We start from the raw sequence: 19,173 nt of genomic DNA, 5'->3' as shown, positions 1-19,173 counted from the left end.
ATGGAACAAAACAGATACAAGACAAGCACTGATTAACATGGAACAAAACAGATACAAGACAAGCACTGATTAACATGGAACAAAACAGATACCAGACAAGCACTGATTAACATGGAAAAAAACAGATACCAGACAAGCACTGATTAACATGGAACAAATCAGATACAAGTCAAGCACTGATTAACATGGAACAAAACAGATACCAGACAAGCACTGATTAACGTGGAACAAAACAGATACAAAACAAGCACTGATTAACATGGAACAAAACAGATACCAGACAAGCACTGATTAACGTGGAAAAAAACAGATACCAGACAAGCACTGATTAACGTGGAAAAAAAAACAGATACCAGACAAGATCTGATTAACATGGAACAAAACAGATACAAGACAAGCACTGATTAACATGGAACAAAATAGGAATCAGACCAGCAGTGACAATTTCATCACACGGATACACAGATTATATAACTGAATTAAATTATTTGTTCATATTATTTGTTAAACTGCCTTTTTAATCACCAGAAGGTTTTGTAAAGTTAATAGAAATTCTTCTTAAAGATAATTTCATTCACATAAACTGAATCACTCAAATGAAAAGGTTAATATCAAAGAAAGAACAAACATGTTTACATCACACAAATTAGAAACTACTTTTAAAAGGTAATGTGAAAAACAGCGGTGCAATACTATATTTCAGTATAAAACAGGTTAAATTAGTAATGTGAGAACAGAGGTGCAATACTATATTTCAGTATAAAACAGGTTAAATTAGTAATGTGAGAACAGAGGCGCAATACTATATTTCAGTATAAAACAGGTTAAATTAGTAATGTGAGAACAGAGGCGCAATACTATATTTCAGTACAAAACAGGTTAAATTAGTAATGTGAGAACAGAGGTGCAATACTATATTTCGGTATAAAACATGTCAGTTTAGTAATGTGAAGAACAGTGGTGCAATAGTATATTACAGTATAAAACAGGTCAGGTTGTTAATGTGAAGAACAGTGACAGAGTACTATATTTCAATAAAAACTGGTTGGATAGCTTATGTGAAGAACAATGGTACAATTATATATTTCAGTATAAATAGGTTAGATTAGTATTGTCAAGAAAAGCGGTTGAATGCTATATTTCAGTATAAAACAGGTTAAAATAGTAATGTGAAAAACAGTGGTACAGTATTATATTTCAGTATAAAACAGGTTAGTTTTGTAATGTTAATAACAATGTACAGTAATATATTTCAGTATAAAACAGGTTAGTTTTGTAATGTTAATAACAATGTACAGTAATATATTTCAGTATAAAACAGGTTAGGTTAGTAAAGTAAAGAACAGTGGTATAATAGTATATTTCAGTGTAAAACAGGTTACGTTAGTAAAGTAAAGAACAGTGGTACAATGGTATATTTCAGTGTGAAACAAGGTAAAGTTGGTGATGTGAAGAACAGTGATAGATTACTATATTTCAATAAAATAGGTTTGTTAGGTAATGTGAAGAAAGGAGGTACAGTTGTGTATTTCAGTATAAAACAGGTTAAATTAGAATATGAAAAACGATGGAACAGAAGTGTATTTTAGTGTAAAACAAGGTTAAGTTCGTGATGTGAAGAAAAGTGACCGATTACTATATTTCAATAAAATAGGTTTGGTAGGTAATGTGAAGAACGGAGGTACAGTTCTATATTTCAATAAAAAACAGGTTAAGTTAGTAATGTGATGAAGAGTGGTACAGTTGTATACTTCAGTATAAAACAGGTTAGGTTAGTAATGTGAAGAACAGCTGTGCAATACTATTTTTCAATATAAAACAGGTTAGGTTAGTGATGTAAAAAACAGTGATAGATTACTATATTTGAATAAAATAGGTTTCGTAGGTAATGTGAAGAACGGAGGTACAGTTGAATATTTTAATATAAAACAGGTCAGGTTGGTAATGTGAACAACAAAGTTACAGTTGTATATTACAGTATAAAACAGGTAAGGTTGGAAATGTTAAGAACAGTGGTATAGTAGAATATTTTAGTATAAAAGAGGTTAAGTTAGTAATGTGAAGAACGGTGGTAGAGTAGTATATTTTAATGTAAAACAAGGTTAGGTAAGTAATGTAAAAACCAATAATACAGTAGTATATTTCAATGTAAAACAGGTCAGCTTTGTAATTTGAAGAACAGTGGAACAATAGTATATTTTAGTATAAAACAGGTTAGGCTAGTAATGTCTAAAAGAAATGGACTGCAGTATATTTCAGTGAAAAACATGTTAGGTTAGTAATGTGAAGAACAGTGGTACAGTAGTATATTTCAGTATCAAACAGGTAATGTTGGTAATGTGAAGAACCTCGGTGAAATACTATATTTCAGTGTAAAGCAGGTTAGATTAGTAATGTGAAAAACAGCTGTGCAATACTATATTTCATTGTAACACAGGGTAGGATAGTAATGTGAAGAACAGAGGTGCAATACTATATTTCAATATAAAACTGGTTAGTTTGGTAATGTGAAGAACAGTGGTAAAGTAGTATATTTTAATGTAAAACGAGGTGAGGTGAGTAACGTGGAGATCTGTGGTACAGAAGTGTATTTCAATATGAAACAGGGTAGGTCAGTAATGTAAAGAACAGTGGTACAGTAGTATATAACAGTGTAAAACAGGTTAGATTAGTAGTGTGAAGAACATTGGAACAATAGTATATTTCAGTATAAAACAGCTTAGGTTAGTAATGTGAAAAACAGTTGGACAGTAGTATATTTCAGTGAAAATAAAGGTTTGGTTAGTAATGTGAAGATCAGTGTTACAGTGGTATACTTCAGAATAAAAAAGGCTGGAGTAGTAATGTGAAGAACAGTGGTACAGCAGTATATTTCAGTGTAAAAGAAGGTTAGGTTTTTGATGTGAAGAACAGTGATAGATTATTATATTTCAATAAAATAGGTTTGGTAGGTAATGTGAAGAACGGAGGTACAGTTCTATATTTCAATAAAAACTGGTTTGATAGCTTATGTGAACAACAATGGTACAATTATATATTTCAGTATAAATAGGTTAGATTAGTATTGTCAAGAAAACCGGTTGAATGCTATATTTCAGTATAAAACAGGTTAAACTAGTAATGTGAAAAACAGTGGTACAGTAGTATATTTCAGTATCAAACAGGTAATGTTGGTAATGTGAAGAACCGCTGTGCAATACTATATTTCATTGTAACACAGGGTAGGATAGTAATGTGAAGAACAGAGGTGCAATACTATATCTCAGTATAAATCAGCTTCGGTTAGTAATATGAACAAAGGCGGTGAAATACTAAATTTCAGAATAAAACAGTTTAAGTTATTAATGTAAACAAAGGCAGTGCAATACTATATTTCAGTATAAAAAAGGCTAGGGTAGTAATGTGAAGAATAGTGGTACAGCAGTATATTTCAGTGTAAAACAAGGTTAGGTTGGTGATGTTAAGAACTGTGATAGATTACTATATTTCAATAAAATAGGTTTGGTAGGTAATGTGAAGAACAGTGGTATAGTAGTATATTTTAATATAAAACAGGTCAGGTTGGTAATGTGAACAACAAAGCTACAGTTGTATATTACAGTATGAAACAGTTAAGGTTGGAAATGTTAAGAACAGTGGTACAGTAGTATGTTTCAGTATAAAACTGGTTAGGTTAGTAATGTGAAGAACAGCTGTGCAATATTATATTTCAATATAAAACTGGTTAGTTTGGTGATGTGAAGAACAGTGGTAAAGTAGTATATTTTAATGTAAAACAAGGTGAGGTGAGTAACGTGGAGATCTGTGGTACAGAAGTATATTTCAATATGAAACAGGTTAGGTTAGTAATGTGAAGAACAGTGGTACAGTGGTATATTTTAATGTAAAAGAAGGTTAGGTTAGTAATGTAAAGATCAGTGGTACAGTAGTATATTTCAGTATAAAACTGGTTAGGTTAGTAATGTAAAGATGTAAAGAACAGTGGTACAGTAGTATATTTCAGTATATAACAGGTTAGGTTAGTAATGTAAAGAACAGTGGTACAGTAGTATATTTCAGTATAAAACAGGTTAAATTAGAATGTGAACAACGATGGTACAGTAGTATATTTTAGTGTAAAACCTTAGGTTGGTAATGTGAAGAACAGCGGTGCAATACTATATTACAGTATAAAACAGGTCAGGTTGTTAATGTGAAGAACAGTGATAGAGTACTATATTTCAATAAAAACTGGTTGGATAGCTTATGTGAAGAAAGGAGGTACAGTTGTGTATTTCTGTATAAAACAGGTTAAATTAGAATATGAAACACGATGGTACAGAAATATATTTTAGTGTAAAACAAGGTTAGGTTAGTAATGTGAAGAACAGCTTTGCAATACTATTTTCAATATAAAACAGGTAAGATTGGTAATGTGAAGAACAGCGGTAAAGTAGTGTATTTTAATATAAAACAAGGTTAGGTTGGAATGTGAAAATCAGAGGTACATTAGTATATTTCAATATAAAACAAGTTAGGTTAGTAATGTTAAGAACAGTGGTAAAGTTGTATATATTTCAGTATAAAGCAGATTGAATAAGAATATGAAAAACGATGGTACAGTAGTATATTTTAGTGTAAAACAGGTCAGGTTGGTAATGTGAAGAACAGCGGTACTACAGTATATTTCAGTGAGAAACAAGGTTATGTTGGTGATGTGAAGAAAAGTGACCGATTACTATATTTCAATAAAATAGGTTTGGTAGGTAATGTGAAGAACGGAGGTACAGTTCTATATTTCAATAAAAAACAGGTTAAGTTAGTAATGTGATGAAGAGTGGTACAGTTGTATACTTCAGTATAAAACAGGTTAGGTTAGTAATGTGAAGAACAGCTGTGCAATACTATTTTTCAATATAAAACAGGTTAGGTTAGTGATGTAAAAAACAGTGATAGATTACTATATTTGAATAAAATAGGTTTCGTAGGTAATGTGAAGAACGGAGGTACAGTTGAATATTTTAATATAAAACAGGTCAGGTTGGTAATGTGAACAACAAAGCTACAGTTGTATATTACAGTATGAAACAGTTAAGGTTGGAAATGTTAAGAACAGTGGTACAGTAGAATATTTTAGTATAAGAGAGGTTAAGTTAGTAATGTGAAGAACGGTGGTAGAGTAGTATATTTTAATGTAAAACAAGGTTAGGTAAGTAATGTAAAACAAGGTTAGGTAAGTAATGTAAAAAACAATGGTACAGTAATATATTTCAATGTAAAACAGGTCAGCTTTGTAATGTGAAGAACAGTGGAACAATAGTATATTTCAGTATAAAACAGGTTAGGCTAGTAATGTGTAAAAGAAATGGACTGCAGTATATTTCAGTGAAAAACATGTTAGGTTAGTAATGTGAAGAACAGTGGTACAGTAGTATATTTCAGTATCAAACAGGTAATGTTGGTAATGTGAAGAACCTCGGTGAAATACTATATTTCAGTGTAAAGCAGGTTAGATTAGTAATGTGAAAAACAGCTGTGCAATACTATATTTCATTGTAACACAGGGTAGGATAGTAATGTGAAGAACAGAGGTGCAATACTATATTTCATTGTAACACAGGGTAGGATAGTAATGTGAAGAACAGAGGTGCAATACTATATTTCATTGTAACACAGGGTAGGATAGTAATGTAAAGAACTGTGGTACAGTAGTATATTTCTATAGAAAACAGGTTAAAATAGTAATGTAAAGAATTGTTCTACAGATAGTATATTTCAGTTATATAAAAGGCTAGGGTAGTAATGTGAAGAACTGTGGTACAGTAGTATATTTCAGTGTAAAACAAGGTTAGGTTGGTGATGTGAGGAACAATGTTACAGTTGTACATTTCAATATTAAACAAGTTACGTTGGTAATGTGAAGAACAGAATTGGAAAACTATATTTCAGTACAAAACAGGTTAGGTTAGTAATGTGAAGCACAGTTATAGAAAGATATGGTAAGATGTAACATGGTAAAATATAAATTTCCTTTTGAAAAGAAACATTGAAATGGTTCTTAACAAGCTTACAGTATCTATAGTTGTAGACAGGTACTAACTTAACAAGCTTACAGTATCTACAGTTGTAGCCAGGTACTAACTTATCAAGCTTACAGTATCTACAGTTGGTACTAACTTACCCACTATCTCGTCTTTCCTTCTCTACATATGTTACATCCACAACTAGCCCAGTTAACTTTTATTAACTTACTCTCTATTAATACGTTTTTACCATTTTTTACATAATATATTGTATATATTTTCCTTAGAAGTTTACCTTATTTTATCTTCTGTTTGGTCATAACTTTCAAGATACTCTGTCGAGCGACTAAAGATAACTCCCATTTTGTGATTTAATAAACAATTTAATTATCAAATATTTAATAAAGGGCCTCATCAGCCGTGATAGCCATGGTGCCTTACATTACACGTTATTTCACTCATGGTATGTAGGTGTTTGAATCAATGCGAAACACATGCGTGGTTGTGTAGCAACAGAAAAACATAATCTTCTGTTCTAGAGAAACCAATGTACTTTGTTCAGGTCCAAATTACTGGTTAAACCTATGTCCCATGTAACTTTGTTCATGGTCGACATCACCAGTTAGGACACATGTTTCTTTGTTCAGGTTAAGGTAACTGTTTAAAACCCATATTGCTCTGTTAAGTACCATTGACCAATCTTAACTCATGTAACTTTGTTCATGTTAAGAATGTCACAACACATTCTGCACCTTTGTAGCTTCTCGTTCATGGAGAAGTCACCACATGAAAAGTATACAACATGTGTTTGTGATATTTTTTATTCTGAAAATCACGAATAACTAAATCCATTCACTGTCTAATGTTCACCAATATTCTTAGCTAATCTGTTTCGAATAGTAAATGTACAGTTACTTCAAGAACACCTTCGCGTTTTCTGTTTATTTAAATAATTTAAGAAATGCCTGTTTAACATTGTTAACTATTTACTTGGAAACGTTCCGAAAGTGTTATTTACGTCGATTTTAATTTGTACGATTATACGCAAAAAAATAGATCTATATCAAGAAATTGTTGTTACTAGACTGAACATAACCTTTTATTATGGTTTCCTGAGGCTCTACATGTTAGACTATAAAACTAAATCTGTTATAGGAAAAGTACTTGTGTTAAACAAGTGTGTACTTCTTAGTAGAGTAAGAGGTGTTACACAAGAGTGTACTTGTTAGCATAGTGAGAGGTGTTACACAAGAAAGTACATGTTAGCATAGTAAGAGCTTTTAAACAAGAGGGTACTTGTTTGCATAGTGAGAAATGTTAAACAAGATAGTACTTGATATCATAGTGAGAGGTGTTAAACAAGAGTTTACTTGTTGGCATAGTAAGAGGTGTTAAACATAAGCGTACTTGTTAGCATTGTGAGAGGTGTTAAACAAGTGTACTTGTTAGCATAGTAAGAGGTGTTAAACAAGAGTGTACTTGTAAGCATAGTAAGAGGTGTTAAACAAGAATGTACTTGTTAGCATAGTGATAGGTGTTAAACAAGAGTGTACTTGTTAGCATAGTAAAAGGTGTTAAAAAATAGTGTACTTGTTACATACTAAGAGGTGTTACACAAGAAAGTACATGTTAGCATAGTAAGAGGTGTTACACAAGTGTACTTGTTAGCATAGTAAGAGGTGTTAAACAAGAGTGTTCTTGTTAGCATAGTTAGAAGTGTTTAACAAGAGTGTACTTGTTAGCATAGTAAGAGCTGCTAAACAAGAGTGTACTTGTTAGCATAGTGAGAGGTGTTAAACAAGAGTGTACTTGTTAGCATAGTGAGAGATGCTAAACAAGAGTGTACTTGTTAGCATAGTAAGAGGTGTTAAACAAGAGTGTACTTGTTAGCATAGTGAGAGGTGATAAACAAGAGTTTACTTGTTAGCATAGTGAGAGGTGTTAAACAAGAGTGTCTTGTTAGCATAGTGAGAGGTGATAAACAAGAGTTTACTTGTTAGCATAGTGAGAGGTGTTAAACAAGAGTGTACTTGTTAGCAAAGTGAGAGGTGTTAAACAAGTGTACTTGTTAGCATAATAAGAGGTGTTAAACAAGAGTGTTCTTGTTAGCATAGTTAGAAGAGTTTAACAAGTGTTCTTGTTAGCATAGTAAGAGGTGTTAAGCAAGAGTGTACTTGTTAGCATAGTGAGAGGTGTTAAACAAGAGTGTTCTTGTTAGCATAGTTAGAAGTGTTAACAAGAGTGTACTTGTTAGCATAGTGAAAGGTGTTAACAAAAGTGTACTTGTTAGCATAGTGAGAGGTGTTAAAAAAAGTGTTTTGTTAGCATAGTTAGAAGTGTTTAACAAGAGTGTACTTGTTAGCATAGTAAGAGCTGTTAAACAAGAGTGTACTTGTTAGCATAGTGAGAGGTGTTAAACAAGAGTGTACTTGTTAGCATAGTGAGAGGTGTTAAACAAGAGTGTACTTGTTAGCATAGTAAGAGGTGTTAAACAAGAGTGTACTTGTTAGCATAGTGAGAGGTGATAAACAAGAGTTTACTTGTTAGCATAGTGAGAGGTGTTAAACAAGAGTGTCTTGTTAGCATAGTGAGAGGTGTTAAACAAGAGTTTACTTGTTAGCATAGTGAGAGGTGTTAAACAAGAGTGTACTTGTTAGCATAGTGAGAGGTGTTAAACAAGTGTACTTGTTAGCATAGTAAGAGGTGTTAAACAAGAGTGTTCTTGTTAGCATAGTTAGAAGAGTTTAACAAGAGTGTTCTTATAAGCATAGTAAGAGGTGTTAAACAAGAGTGTACTTGTTAGCATAGTGAGAGGTGTTAAACAAAAGTGTTCTTGTTAGCATAGTTAGAAGTGTTTAACAAGAGTGTACTTGTTAGAATAGTAAGAGCTGTTAAACAAGAGTGTATTTGTTAGCATAGTGAGAGGTGTTAAACAAGAGTTTACTTGTTAGCATAGTGAAAGGTGTTAACAAAAGTGTACTTGTTAGCATAGTGAGAGGTGTTAAACAAAAGTGTTTTGTTAGCATAGTTAGAAGTGTTTAACAAGAGTGTACTTGTTAGAATAGTAAGAGCTGTTAAACAAGAGTGTACTTGTTAGCATAGTAAGAGGTGTTAAACAAGAGTGTACTTGTTAGCATAGTGAGAGGTGTTAAACAAGAGTTTACTTGTTAGCATAGTGAGAGGTGTTAAACAAGAGTGTACTTGTTAGCATAGTGAGAGGTGTTAAACAAGAGTGTACTTGTTAGCATAGTGAGAGGTGTTAAACAAGAGTGTACTTGTTAGCATACTAAGAGGTGTTACACAAGAAAGTACATGTTAGCATAGTAAGAGGTGTTAAACAAGAGTGTACTTGTTAGCATAGTAAGAGGTGTTAAACAAGAGTGTACTTGTTAGCATAGTAAGAGGTGTTAAACAAGAGTTTACTTGTTAGCATAGTGAGAGGTGTTAAACAAGAGTGTTTTTGTTAGCATAGTAAAAGGTGTTAATCAAGAGTGTTCTTGTTAGCATAGTGGAGGTGTTAAACAAGAGTGTACTTGTTAGCATAGTAAGAGGAGTTAAACAAGTGTGTTCTTGTTAACATAGTGGATGTTGTTAAACAAGAGTGTATTGTTAGCATAGTGAGAGGTGTTAAACAAGAGTGTACTTGTTAGCATAGTGAGAGGTGTTAAACAAGAGTGTACTTGTTAGCATAGTAAGAGGTGTTAAACAAGAGTGTACTTGTTAGCATAGTAAGAGGTGTTAAACAAGAGTGTACTTGTTAGCATAGTGAGAGGTGTTAAACAAGTGTGTACTTGTTAGCATAGTGAGAGGTGTTAAACAAGAGTGTACTTGTTAGCATAGTGAGAGGTGTTAAACAAGTGTACTTGTTAGCATAGTGAGAGGTGTTAAACAAGAGTGTACTTGTTAGCATAGTGAGAGGTGTTAAACAAGAGTGTACTTGTTAGCATAGTGAGAGGTGTTAAACAAGAGTTTACTTGTTAGCATAGTGATAGGTGTTAAACAAGAGTGTACTTGTTAGCATAGTAAGAGGTGTTAAACAAGAGTGTACTTGTTAGCATACTAAGAGGTGTTACACAAGAAAGTACATGTTAGCATAGTAAGAGGTGTTAAACAAGTGTACTTGTTAGCATAGTAAGAGGTGTTAAACAAGAGTGTACTTGTTAGCATAGTTAGAAGTGTTTAAACAAGAGTGTACTTGTTAGCATAGTAAGAGGTGTTAAACAAGAGTGTACTTGTTAGCATAGTAAGAGGTGTTAAACAAGAGTGTTCTTGTTAGCATAGTTAGAGTGTTTAACAAGAGTGTACTTGTTAGCATAGTAAGAGGTGTTAAACAAGAGTGTACTTGTTAGCATAGTGAGAGTGTTAAACAAGAGTGTACTTGTTAGCATAGTGAGAGGTGTTAAACAAGAGTGTACTTGTTAGCATAGTAGGAGGTGTTAAACAAGAATGTTCTTGTTAGCATAGTAAGATATGTTAAACAAGAGTGTACTTGTTAGCATAGTGAGAGGTGTTAAACAAAGTGTTTTGTTAGCATAGTTAGAAGTGTTTAACAAGAGTGTACTTGTTAGAATAGTAAGAGCTGTTAAACAAGAGTGTACATGTTAGCATAGTATGAGGTGTTAAACAAGAGTGTACTTGTTAGCATAGTGAGAGGTGTTAAACAAGAGTTTACTTGTTAGCATAGTGAGAGGTGTTAAACAAGAGTGTACTTGTTAGCATAGTGAGAGGTGTTAAACAAGAGTGTACTTGTTAGCATAGTGAGAGGTGTTAAACAAGAGTGTACTTGTTAGCATAGTGAGAGGTGTTAAACAAGAGTGTACTTGTTAGCATAGTAAGAGGTGTTAAACAAGAGTGTACTTGTTAGCATAGTAAGAGGTGTTAAACAAGAGTGTACTTGTTAGCATAGTAAGAGGTGTTAAACAAGTGTACTTGTTAGCATAGTAAGAGGTGTTAAACAAGAGTGTTTGTTAGCATAGTTAGAGTGTTTAACAAGAGTGTACTTGTTAGCATAGTAAGAGGTGTTAAACAAGAGTGTACTTGTTAGCATAGTAAGAGGTGTTAAACAAGAGTGTACTTGTTAGCATAGTAAGAGGTGTTAAACAAGAGTGTACTTGTTAGCATAGTAAGAGGTGTTAAACAAGAGTGTACTTGTTAGCATAGTGAGAGGTGTTAAACAAGAGTGTACTTGTTAGCATAGTGAGAGGTGTTAAACAAGAGTGTACTTGTTAGCATAGTAGGAGGTGTTAAACAAGAATGTTCTTGTTAGCATAGTGAGAGGTGTTAAACAAGAGTGTACTTGTTAGCATAGTGAGAGGTGTTAAACAAGAGTGTACTTGTTAGCATAGTTAGAGGTGTTAAACAAGAGTGTACTTGTTAGCATAGTAAGAGGTGTTAAACAAGAGTGTACTTGTTAGCATAGTAAGAGGTGTTAAACAAGAGTGTACTTGTTAGCATAGTGAGAGGTGTTAAACAAGAGTTTACTTGTTAGCATAGTGAGAGGTGTTAAACAAGAGTGTACTTGTTAGCATAGTGAGAGGTGTTAAACAAGAGTGTACTTGTTAGCATAGTGAGAGGTGTTAAACAAGAGTGTACTTGTTAGCATAGTGAGAGGTGTTAAACAAGAGTGTACTTGTTAGCATAGTAAGAGGTGTTAAACAAGAGTGTACTTGTTAGCATAGTAAGAGGTGTTAAACAAGAGTGTACTTGTTAGCATAGTAGAGAGGTGTTAAACAAGAGTGTACTTGTTAGCATAGTAAGAGGTGTTAAACAAGAGTGTACTTGTTAGCATAGTAGAGGTGTTAGAGTGTGTTAAACAAGAGTGTACTTGTTAGCATAGTAAGAGGTGTTAAACAAGAGTGTACTTGTTAGCATAGTAAGAGGTGTTAAACAAGAGTGTACTTGTTAGCATAGTGAGAGGTGTTAAACAAGAGTGTACTTGTTAGCATAGTAAGAGGTGTTAAACAAGAGTGTACTTGTTAGCATAGTGAGAGGTGTTAAACAAGAGTGTACTTGTTAGCATAGTGAGAGGTGTTAAACAAGAGTGTACTTGTTAGCATAGTGAGAGGTGTTAAACAAGAGTGTACTTGTTAGCATAGTAAGAGGTGTTAAACAAGAGTGTACTTGTTAGCATAGTGAGAGGTGTTAAACAAGAGTGTACTTGTTAGCATAGTGAGAGGTGTTAAACAAGAGTGTACTTGTTAGCATAGTGAGAGGTGTTAAACAAGAGTGTACTTGTTAGCATAGTGAGAGGTGTTAAACAAGAGTGTACTTGTTAGCATAGTAAGAGGTGTTAAACAAGAGTGTACTTGTTAGCATAGTAAGAGGTGTTAAACAAGAGTGTACTTGTTAGCATAGTAAGAGGTGTTAAACAAGAGTGTACTTGTTAGCATAGTGAGAGGTGTTAAACAAGAGTGTACTTGTTAGCATAGTGAGAGGTGTTAAACAATAGTGAGAGGTGTTAAACAAGATTGTACTTGTTAGCATAGTGAGAGGTGTTAAACAAGAGTGTACTTGTTAGCATAGTGAGAGGTGTTAAACAAGAGTGTACTTGTTAGCATAGTGAGAGGTGTTAAACAAGAGTGTACTTGTTAGCATAGTGAGAGGTGTTAAACAAGAGTGTACTTGTTAGCATAGTAGAGAGGTGTTAAACAAGAGTGTACTTGTTAGCATAGTGAGAGGTGTTAAACAAGAGTGTACTTGTTAGCATAGTAAGAGGTGTTAAACAAGAGTGTACTTGTTAGCATAGTGAGAGGTGTTAAATAGTGAGAGGTGTTAAACAAGAGTGTACTTGTTAGCATAGTGAGAGGTGTTAAACAAGAGTGTACTTGTTAGCATAGTGAAGAGGTGTTAAACAAGAGTGTACTTGTTAGCATAGTGAGAGTTAGTGTTAAACAAGAGTGTACTTGTTAGCATAGTAAGAGGTGTTAAACAAGAGTGTACTTGTTAGCATAGTAAGAGGTGTTAAACAAGAGTGTACTTGTTAGCATAGTGAGAGGTGTTAAACAAGAGTGTACTTGTTAGCATAGTGAGAGGTGTTAAACAAGAGTGTACTTGTTAGCATAGTGAGAGGTGTTAAACAAGAGTGTACTTGTTAGCATAGTGAGAGGTGTTAAACAAGAGTGTACTTGTTAGCATAGTAAGAGGTGTTAAACAAGAGTGTACTTGTTAGCATAGTAAGAGGTGTTAAACAAGAGTGTACTTGTTAGCATAGTAGAGGTGTTAAACAAGAGTGTACTTGTTAGCATAGTATAGTTAGCATAGTAAGAGGTGTTAAACAAGAGTGTACTTGTTAGCATAGTGAGAGGTGTTAAACAAGAGTGTACTTGTTAGCATAGTGAGAGGTGTTAAACAAGAGTGTACTTGTTAGCATAGTGAGAGGTGTTAAACAAGAGTGTACTTGTTAGCATAGTGAAACAAGAGTGTACTTGTTAGCATAGTTGTTAAACAAGAGTGTACTTGCATAGTGAGAGGTGTTAAACAAGAGTGTAATAGTGAGAGGTGTTAAACAAGAGTGTACTTGTTAGCATAGTGAGAGGTGTTAAACAAGAGTGTACTTGTTAGCATAGTGAGAGGTGTTAAACAAGAGTGTACTTGTTAGCATAGTAAGAGGTGTTAAACAAGAGTGTACTTGTTAGCATAGTGAGAGGTGTTAAACAAGAGTGTACTTGTTAGCATAGTGAGAGGTGTTAAACAAGAGTGTACTTGTTAGCATAGTGAGAGGTGTTAAACAAGAGTGTACTTGTTAGCATAGTGAGAGGTGTTAAACAAGAGTGTACTTGTTAGCATAGTGAGAGAAACAAGGTGTTAAACAAGAGTGTACTTGTTAGCATAGTGAGAAACAAGAGTGTACTTGTTAGCATAGTGAGAGGTGTTAAACAAGAGTGTACTTGTTAGCATAGTGAGAGGTGTTAAACAAGAGTGTACTTGTTAGCATAGTGAGAGGTGTTAAACAAGAGTGTACTTGTTAGCATAGTAAGTGAGTGTTAGGTGTTAAACAAGAGTGTACTTGTTAGCATAGTAAGAGGTGTTAAACAAGAGTGTACTTGTTAGCATAGTGAGAGGTGTTAAACAAGAGTGTACTTGTTAGCATAGTGAGAGAGTGTAGCATAGTGAAGAAACAAGAGTGTACTTGTTAGCATAGTGAGAGGTGTTAAACATAGAGAGGTGTTAAACAAGAGTTGTTAGCATAGTGAGGTGTTAGGTGTTTGTTAGCAAGTAAGAAGTTAAACAAGTGTACTTGTTAGCATAGTGAGAGGTGTTAAACAAGAGTGTACTTGTTAGCATAGTAGAGAGTGTTAAACAAGAGTGTACTTGTTAGCATAGTAAGAGGTGTTAAACAAGAGTGTACTTGTTAGCATAGTAAGAGGTGTTAAACAAGAGTGTACTTGTTAGCATAGTAAGAGGTGTTAAACAAGAGTGTACTTGTTAGCATAGTGAGAGGTGTTAAACAAGAGTGTACTTGTTAGCATAGTGAGAGGTGTTAAACAAGAGTGTACTTGTTAGCATAGTGAGAGGTGTTAAACAAGAGTGTACTTGTTAGCATAGTGAGAGGTGTTAAACAAGAGTGTACTTGTTAGCATAGTGAGAGGTGTTAAACAAGAGTGTACTTGTTAGCATAGTAGAGGTGTTAAACAAGAGTGTACTTGTTAGCATAGTGTTAGAGGTGTTAAACAAGAGTGTACTTGTTAGTAGTAGCAGCATAGTAAGAGGTGTTAAACAAGAGTGTACTTGTTAGCATAGTAAGAGGTGTTAAACAAGAGTGTACTTGTTAGCATAGTGAGAGGTGTTAAACAAGAGTGTACTTGTTAGCATAGTGAGAGGTGTTAAACAAGAGTGTACTTGTTAGCATAGTGAGGTGTTAAACAAGAGTGTACTTGTTAGCATAGTGAGAGGTGTTAAACACGAGCGTACTTGTTAGCATATAGAGAAGTGTTAAGCAAGAGTGTACTTGTTAGCATAGTGAGAGGTGTTAAACAAGAGTGTACTTGTTAGCATAGTGAGAGGTGTTAAACAAGAGTGTACTTGTTAGCATAGTGAGAGGTGTTAAACAAGAGTGTACTTGTTAGCATAGTGAGAGGTGTTATACAAGAGTGTGCTTGTTAGCATAGTGAAGAGGTGTTAAACAAGTGTACTTGTTCGCATAGTGAGAGGTGTTAAACAAGAGTGTACTTGTTAGCATAGTGAGAGGTGTTAAACAAGAGTGTACTTGTTAGCATAGTAAGAGGTGTTAAACAAGAGTGTACTTGTTAGCATAGTGAGAGGTGTTAAACAAGAGTGTACTTGTTAGCATAGTGAGAGGTGTTAAACAAGAGTGTACTTGTTAGCATAGTGAGAGGTGTTAAACAAGAGTGTACTTGTTAGCATAGTAGGGTGTTAAACAAGAGTGTACTTGTTAGCATAGTGAGAGGTGTTAAACAAGAGTGTACTTGTTAGCATAGTAAGAGAGGTTTAAACAAGAGTGTACTTGTTAGCATAGTAAGAGGTGTTAAACAAGAGTGTACTTGTTAGCATAGTAAGAGGTGTTAAACAAGAGTGTACTTGTTAGCATAGTAGAGGTGTTAAACAAGAGTGTACTTGTTAGCATAGTGAGAGGTGTTAAACAAGAGTGTACTTGTTAGCATAGTGAGAGGTGTTAAACAAGAGTGTACTTGTTAGCATAGTAGAGGTGTTAAACAAGAGTGTACTTGTTAGCATAGTGAGAGGTGTTAAACAAGAGTGTACTTGTTAGCATAGTGAGAGGTGTTAAACAAGAGTGTACTTGTTAGCATAGTAGAGAGGTGTTAAACATAGTAAGAGGTGTTAAACAAGAGTGTACTTGTTAGCATAGTGAGAGGTGTTAAACAAGAGTGTACTTGTTAGCATAGTGAGAGGTGTTAAACAAGAGTGTACTTGTTAGCATAGTGAGAGGTGTTAAACAAGAGTGTACTTGTTAGCATAGTAAGAGAGGTGTTAAACAAGAGTGTACTTGTTAGCATAGTGAGAGGTGTTAAACAAGAGTGTACTTGTTAGCATAGTGTTAAACAAGAGTGAGAGTGTTTAAACAAGAGTGTACTTGTTAGCATAGTGAGAGGTGTTAAACAAGAGTGTACTTGTTAGCATAGTGAGAGGTGTTAAACAAGAGTGTACTTGTTAGCATAGTGAGAGGTGTTAAACAATAGTGTGTTAAACTTGTTAGCATAGTGAGAGGTGTTAAACAAGAGTGTACTTGTTAGCATAGTGAGAGGTGAGGTGTTAAACAAGAGTGTACTTGTTAGCATAGTAAGAGGTGTTAAACAAGAGTGTACTTGTTAGCATAGTAAGAGGTGTTAAACAAGAGTGTACTTGTTAGCATAGTAGAGGTGTTAAACAAGAGTGTACTTGTTAGCATAGTGGTGTTAAACAAGAGTAGAGGTGTTAAACAAGAGTGTTAAACAAGAGTGTACTTGTTAGCATAGTGAGAGGTGTTAAACAAGAGTGTACTTGTTAGCATAGTGAGAGGTGTTAAACAAGAGTGTACTTGTTAGCATAGTGAGAGGTGTTAAACAAGAGTGTTACTTGTTAGCATAGTGAGAGGTGTTAAACAAGAGTGTACTTGTTAGCATAGTACAAGAGTGTACTTGTTAGCATAGTAAGAGGTGTTAAACAAGAGTGTACTTGTTAGCATAGTAGAGAGGTGTTAAACAAGAGTGTACTTGTTAGCATAGTGAGAGGTGTTAAACAAGAGTGTTCTTGTTAGCATAGTGAGAGGTGTTAAACAAGAGTGTACTTGTTAGCATAGTGGGAGGTGTTAAACAAGAGTGTACTTGTTAGCATAGTAAGAGGTGTTAAACAAGTGTACTTGTTAGCATAGAGAGGTGTTAAACAAGAGTGTACTTGTTAGCATAGTGAGAGGTGTTAAACAAGAGTGTACTTGTTAGCATAGTAAGAGGTGTTAAACAAGAGTGTACTTGTTAGCATAGTGAGGTGTTAAACAAGAGTGTACTTGTTAGCATAGTAACAGGTGTTATACAAGAGTGTACTTTTCAGCATAGTGAGAGGTGTTAAACAAGAATGTACTTGTTTGCATAGTGAGAGGTGTTAAACAAGTGTAGCATAGTGAGGTGTTAAACAAGAGTGTACTTGTTAGCATAGTGAGAGGTGTTAAACAAGAGTGTACTTGTTAGCATAGTGAGAGAGGTGTTAAACAAGAGTGTACTTGTTAGCATAGTGAGAGGTGTTAAACAAGAGTGTACTTGTTAGCATAGTAGAGGTGTTAAACAAGAGTGTACTTGTTAGCATAGTAAGAGTGTTAAACAAGAGTGTACTTGTTAGCATAGTGAGAGGTGTTAAACAAGAGTGTACTTGTTAGCATAGTAGAGGTGTTAAACAAGAGTGTGTTAGCATAAACAAGAGTGTACTTGTTAGCATAGTGAGAGGTGTTAAACAAGAGTGTACTTGTTAGCATAGTGAGAGGTGTTAAACAAGAGTGTACTTGTTAGCATAGTAGTGAGAGGTGTTAAACAAGAGTGTACTTGTTAGCATAGTGAGAGGTGTTAAACAAGAGTGTACTTGTTAGCATAGTGAGAGGTGTTAAACAAGAGTGTACTTGTTAGCATAGTGAGAGGTGTTAAACAAGAGTGTACTTGTTAGCATAGTGAGAGGTGTTAAACAAGAGTGTACTTGTTAGCATAGTAAGAGGTGTTAAACAAGAGTGTACTTGTTAGCATAGTAAGAGGTGTTAAACAAGAGTGTACTTGTTAGCATAGTAAGAGGTGTTAAACAAGAGTGTACTTGTTAGCATAGTGAGAGGTGTTAAACAAGAGTGTACTTGTTAGCATAGTGAGAGGTGTTAAACAAGAGTGTACTTGTTAGCATAGTGAGAGGTGTTAAACAAGAGTGTACTTGTTAGCATAGTGAGAGGTGTTAAACAAGAGTGTACTTGTTAGCATAGTGAGAGGTGTTAAACAAGAGTGTACTTGTTAGCATAGTAAGAGGTGTTAAACAAGAGTGTACTTGTTAGCATAGTGAGAGGTGTTAAACAAGAGTGTACTTGTTAGCATAGTGAGAGGTGTTAAACAAGAGTGTACTTGTTAGCATAGTAGGTGTTAAACAAGAGCATAGTGAGAGTAAACTTACTTGTTAGCATAGTGAGTGTTAAACAAGAGTGTACTTGTTAGCATAGTAAGAGGTGTTAAACAAGAGTGTACTTGTTAGCATAGTGAGAAACAAGAGTGTTTAACAAGAGTGTACTTGTTAGCATAGTGAGAGGTGTTAAACAAGAGTGTAAAGCATAGTGAGAGGTGTTAAACAAGAGTGTACTTGTTAGCATAGTGAGAGGTGTTAAACAAGAGTGTACTTGTTAGCATAGTGAGAGGTGTTAAACAAGAGTGTACTTGTTAGCATAGTGAGAGGTGTTAAACAAGAGTGTACTTGTTAGCATAGTAAGAGGTGTTAAACAAGAGTGTACTTGTTAGCATAGTGAGAGAAACAAGTGTACTTGTTAGCATAGTAAGAGGTTAAACAAGAGTGTACTTGTTAGCATAGTGAGAGGTGTTAAACAAGAGTGTACTTGTTAGCATAGTGAGAGGTGTTAAACAAGAGTGTTACTTGTTAGCATGTAGTTAGCAGTGAGGTGTTAAACAAGAGTGTACTTGTTAGCATAGTGAGAGGTGTTAAACAAGAGTGTACTTGTTAGCATAGTGAGAGGTGTTAAACAAGAGTGTACTTGTTAGCATAGTGAGAGGTGTTAAACAAGTACTTGCATAGTAAGAGGTGTTAAACAAGAGTGTACTTGTTAGCATAGTGTTAAACAAGAGTGTTTGTTACTTGTTAGCATAGTAAGAGGTGTTAAACAAGAGTGTACTTGTTAGCATAGTAAGAGGTGTTAAACAAGAGTGTACTTGTTTAGCATAGTTAGCATAGTGAGAGGTGTTAAACAAGAGTGTACTTGTTAGCATAGTGAGAGGTGTTAAACAAGAGTGTACTTGTTAGCATAGTGAGAGGTGTTAAACAAGAGTGTACTTGTTAGCATAGTAAGAGGTGTTAAACAAGAGTGTACTTGTTAGCATAGTGAGAGGTGTTAAACAAGAGTGTACTTGTTAGCATAGTGAGAGGTGTTAAACAAGAGTGTACTTGTTAGCATAGTGAGAGGTGTTAAACAAGTGTTTAAACAAGAGTGTACTTGTTAGCATAGTGAGAGGTGTTAAACAAGAGT

At 34.4% G+C, this 19,173-nt stretch overlaps 1 protein-coding gene across 1 annotated transcript in view; it reads right to left on the bottom strand.

The window, feature by feature from the left end:
• The window catches only part of LOC143224700 (uridine phosphorylase 1-like), a 32,786-nt gene extending 26,354 nt beyond the window's left edge, over positions 1-6,432 (bottom strand). The window contains exon 1 of the mRNA XM_076452911.1: positions 6,298-6,432. Within this exon, the coding sequence (XP_076309026.1) occupies positions 6,298-6,365 (68 nt within the window). The 5' untranslated portion in view covers positions 6,366-6,432. The remainder of the gene's footprint in view (positions 1-6,297) is intronic.
• Between the last annotated feature and the right edge of the window lie 12,741 nt (positions 6,433-19,173).

Source organism: Tachypleus tridentatus, chromosome 9, assembly GCF_004210375.1.
Source record: "Tachypleus tridentatus isolate NWPU-2018 chromosome 9, ASM421037v1, whole genome shotgun sequence".
NCBI classification, from domain to species: Eukaryota; Metazoa; Arthropoda; class Merostomata; order Xiphosura; family Limulidae; genus Tachypleus; species Tachypleus tridentatus.
Note: the sequence above shows the minus strand (reverse complement) of the source record. Positions and strands in the feature narration are given on the sequence as shown.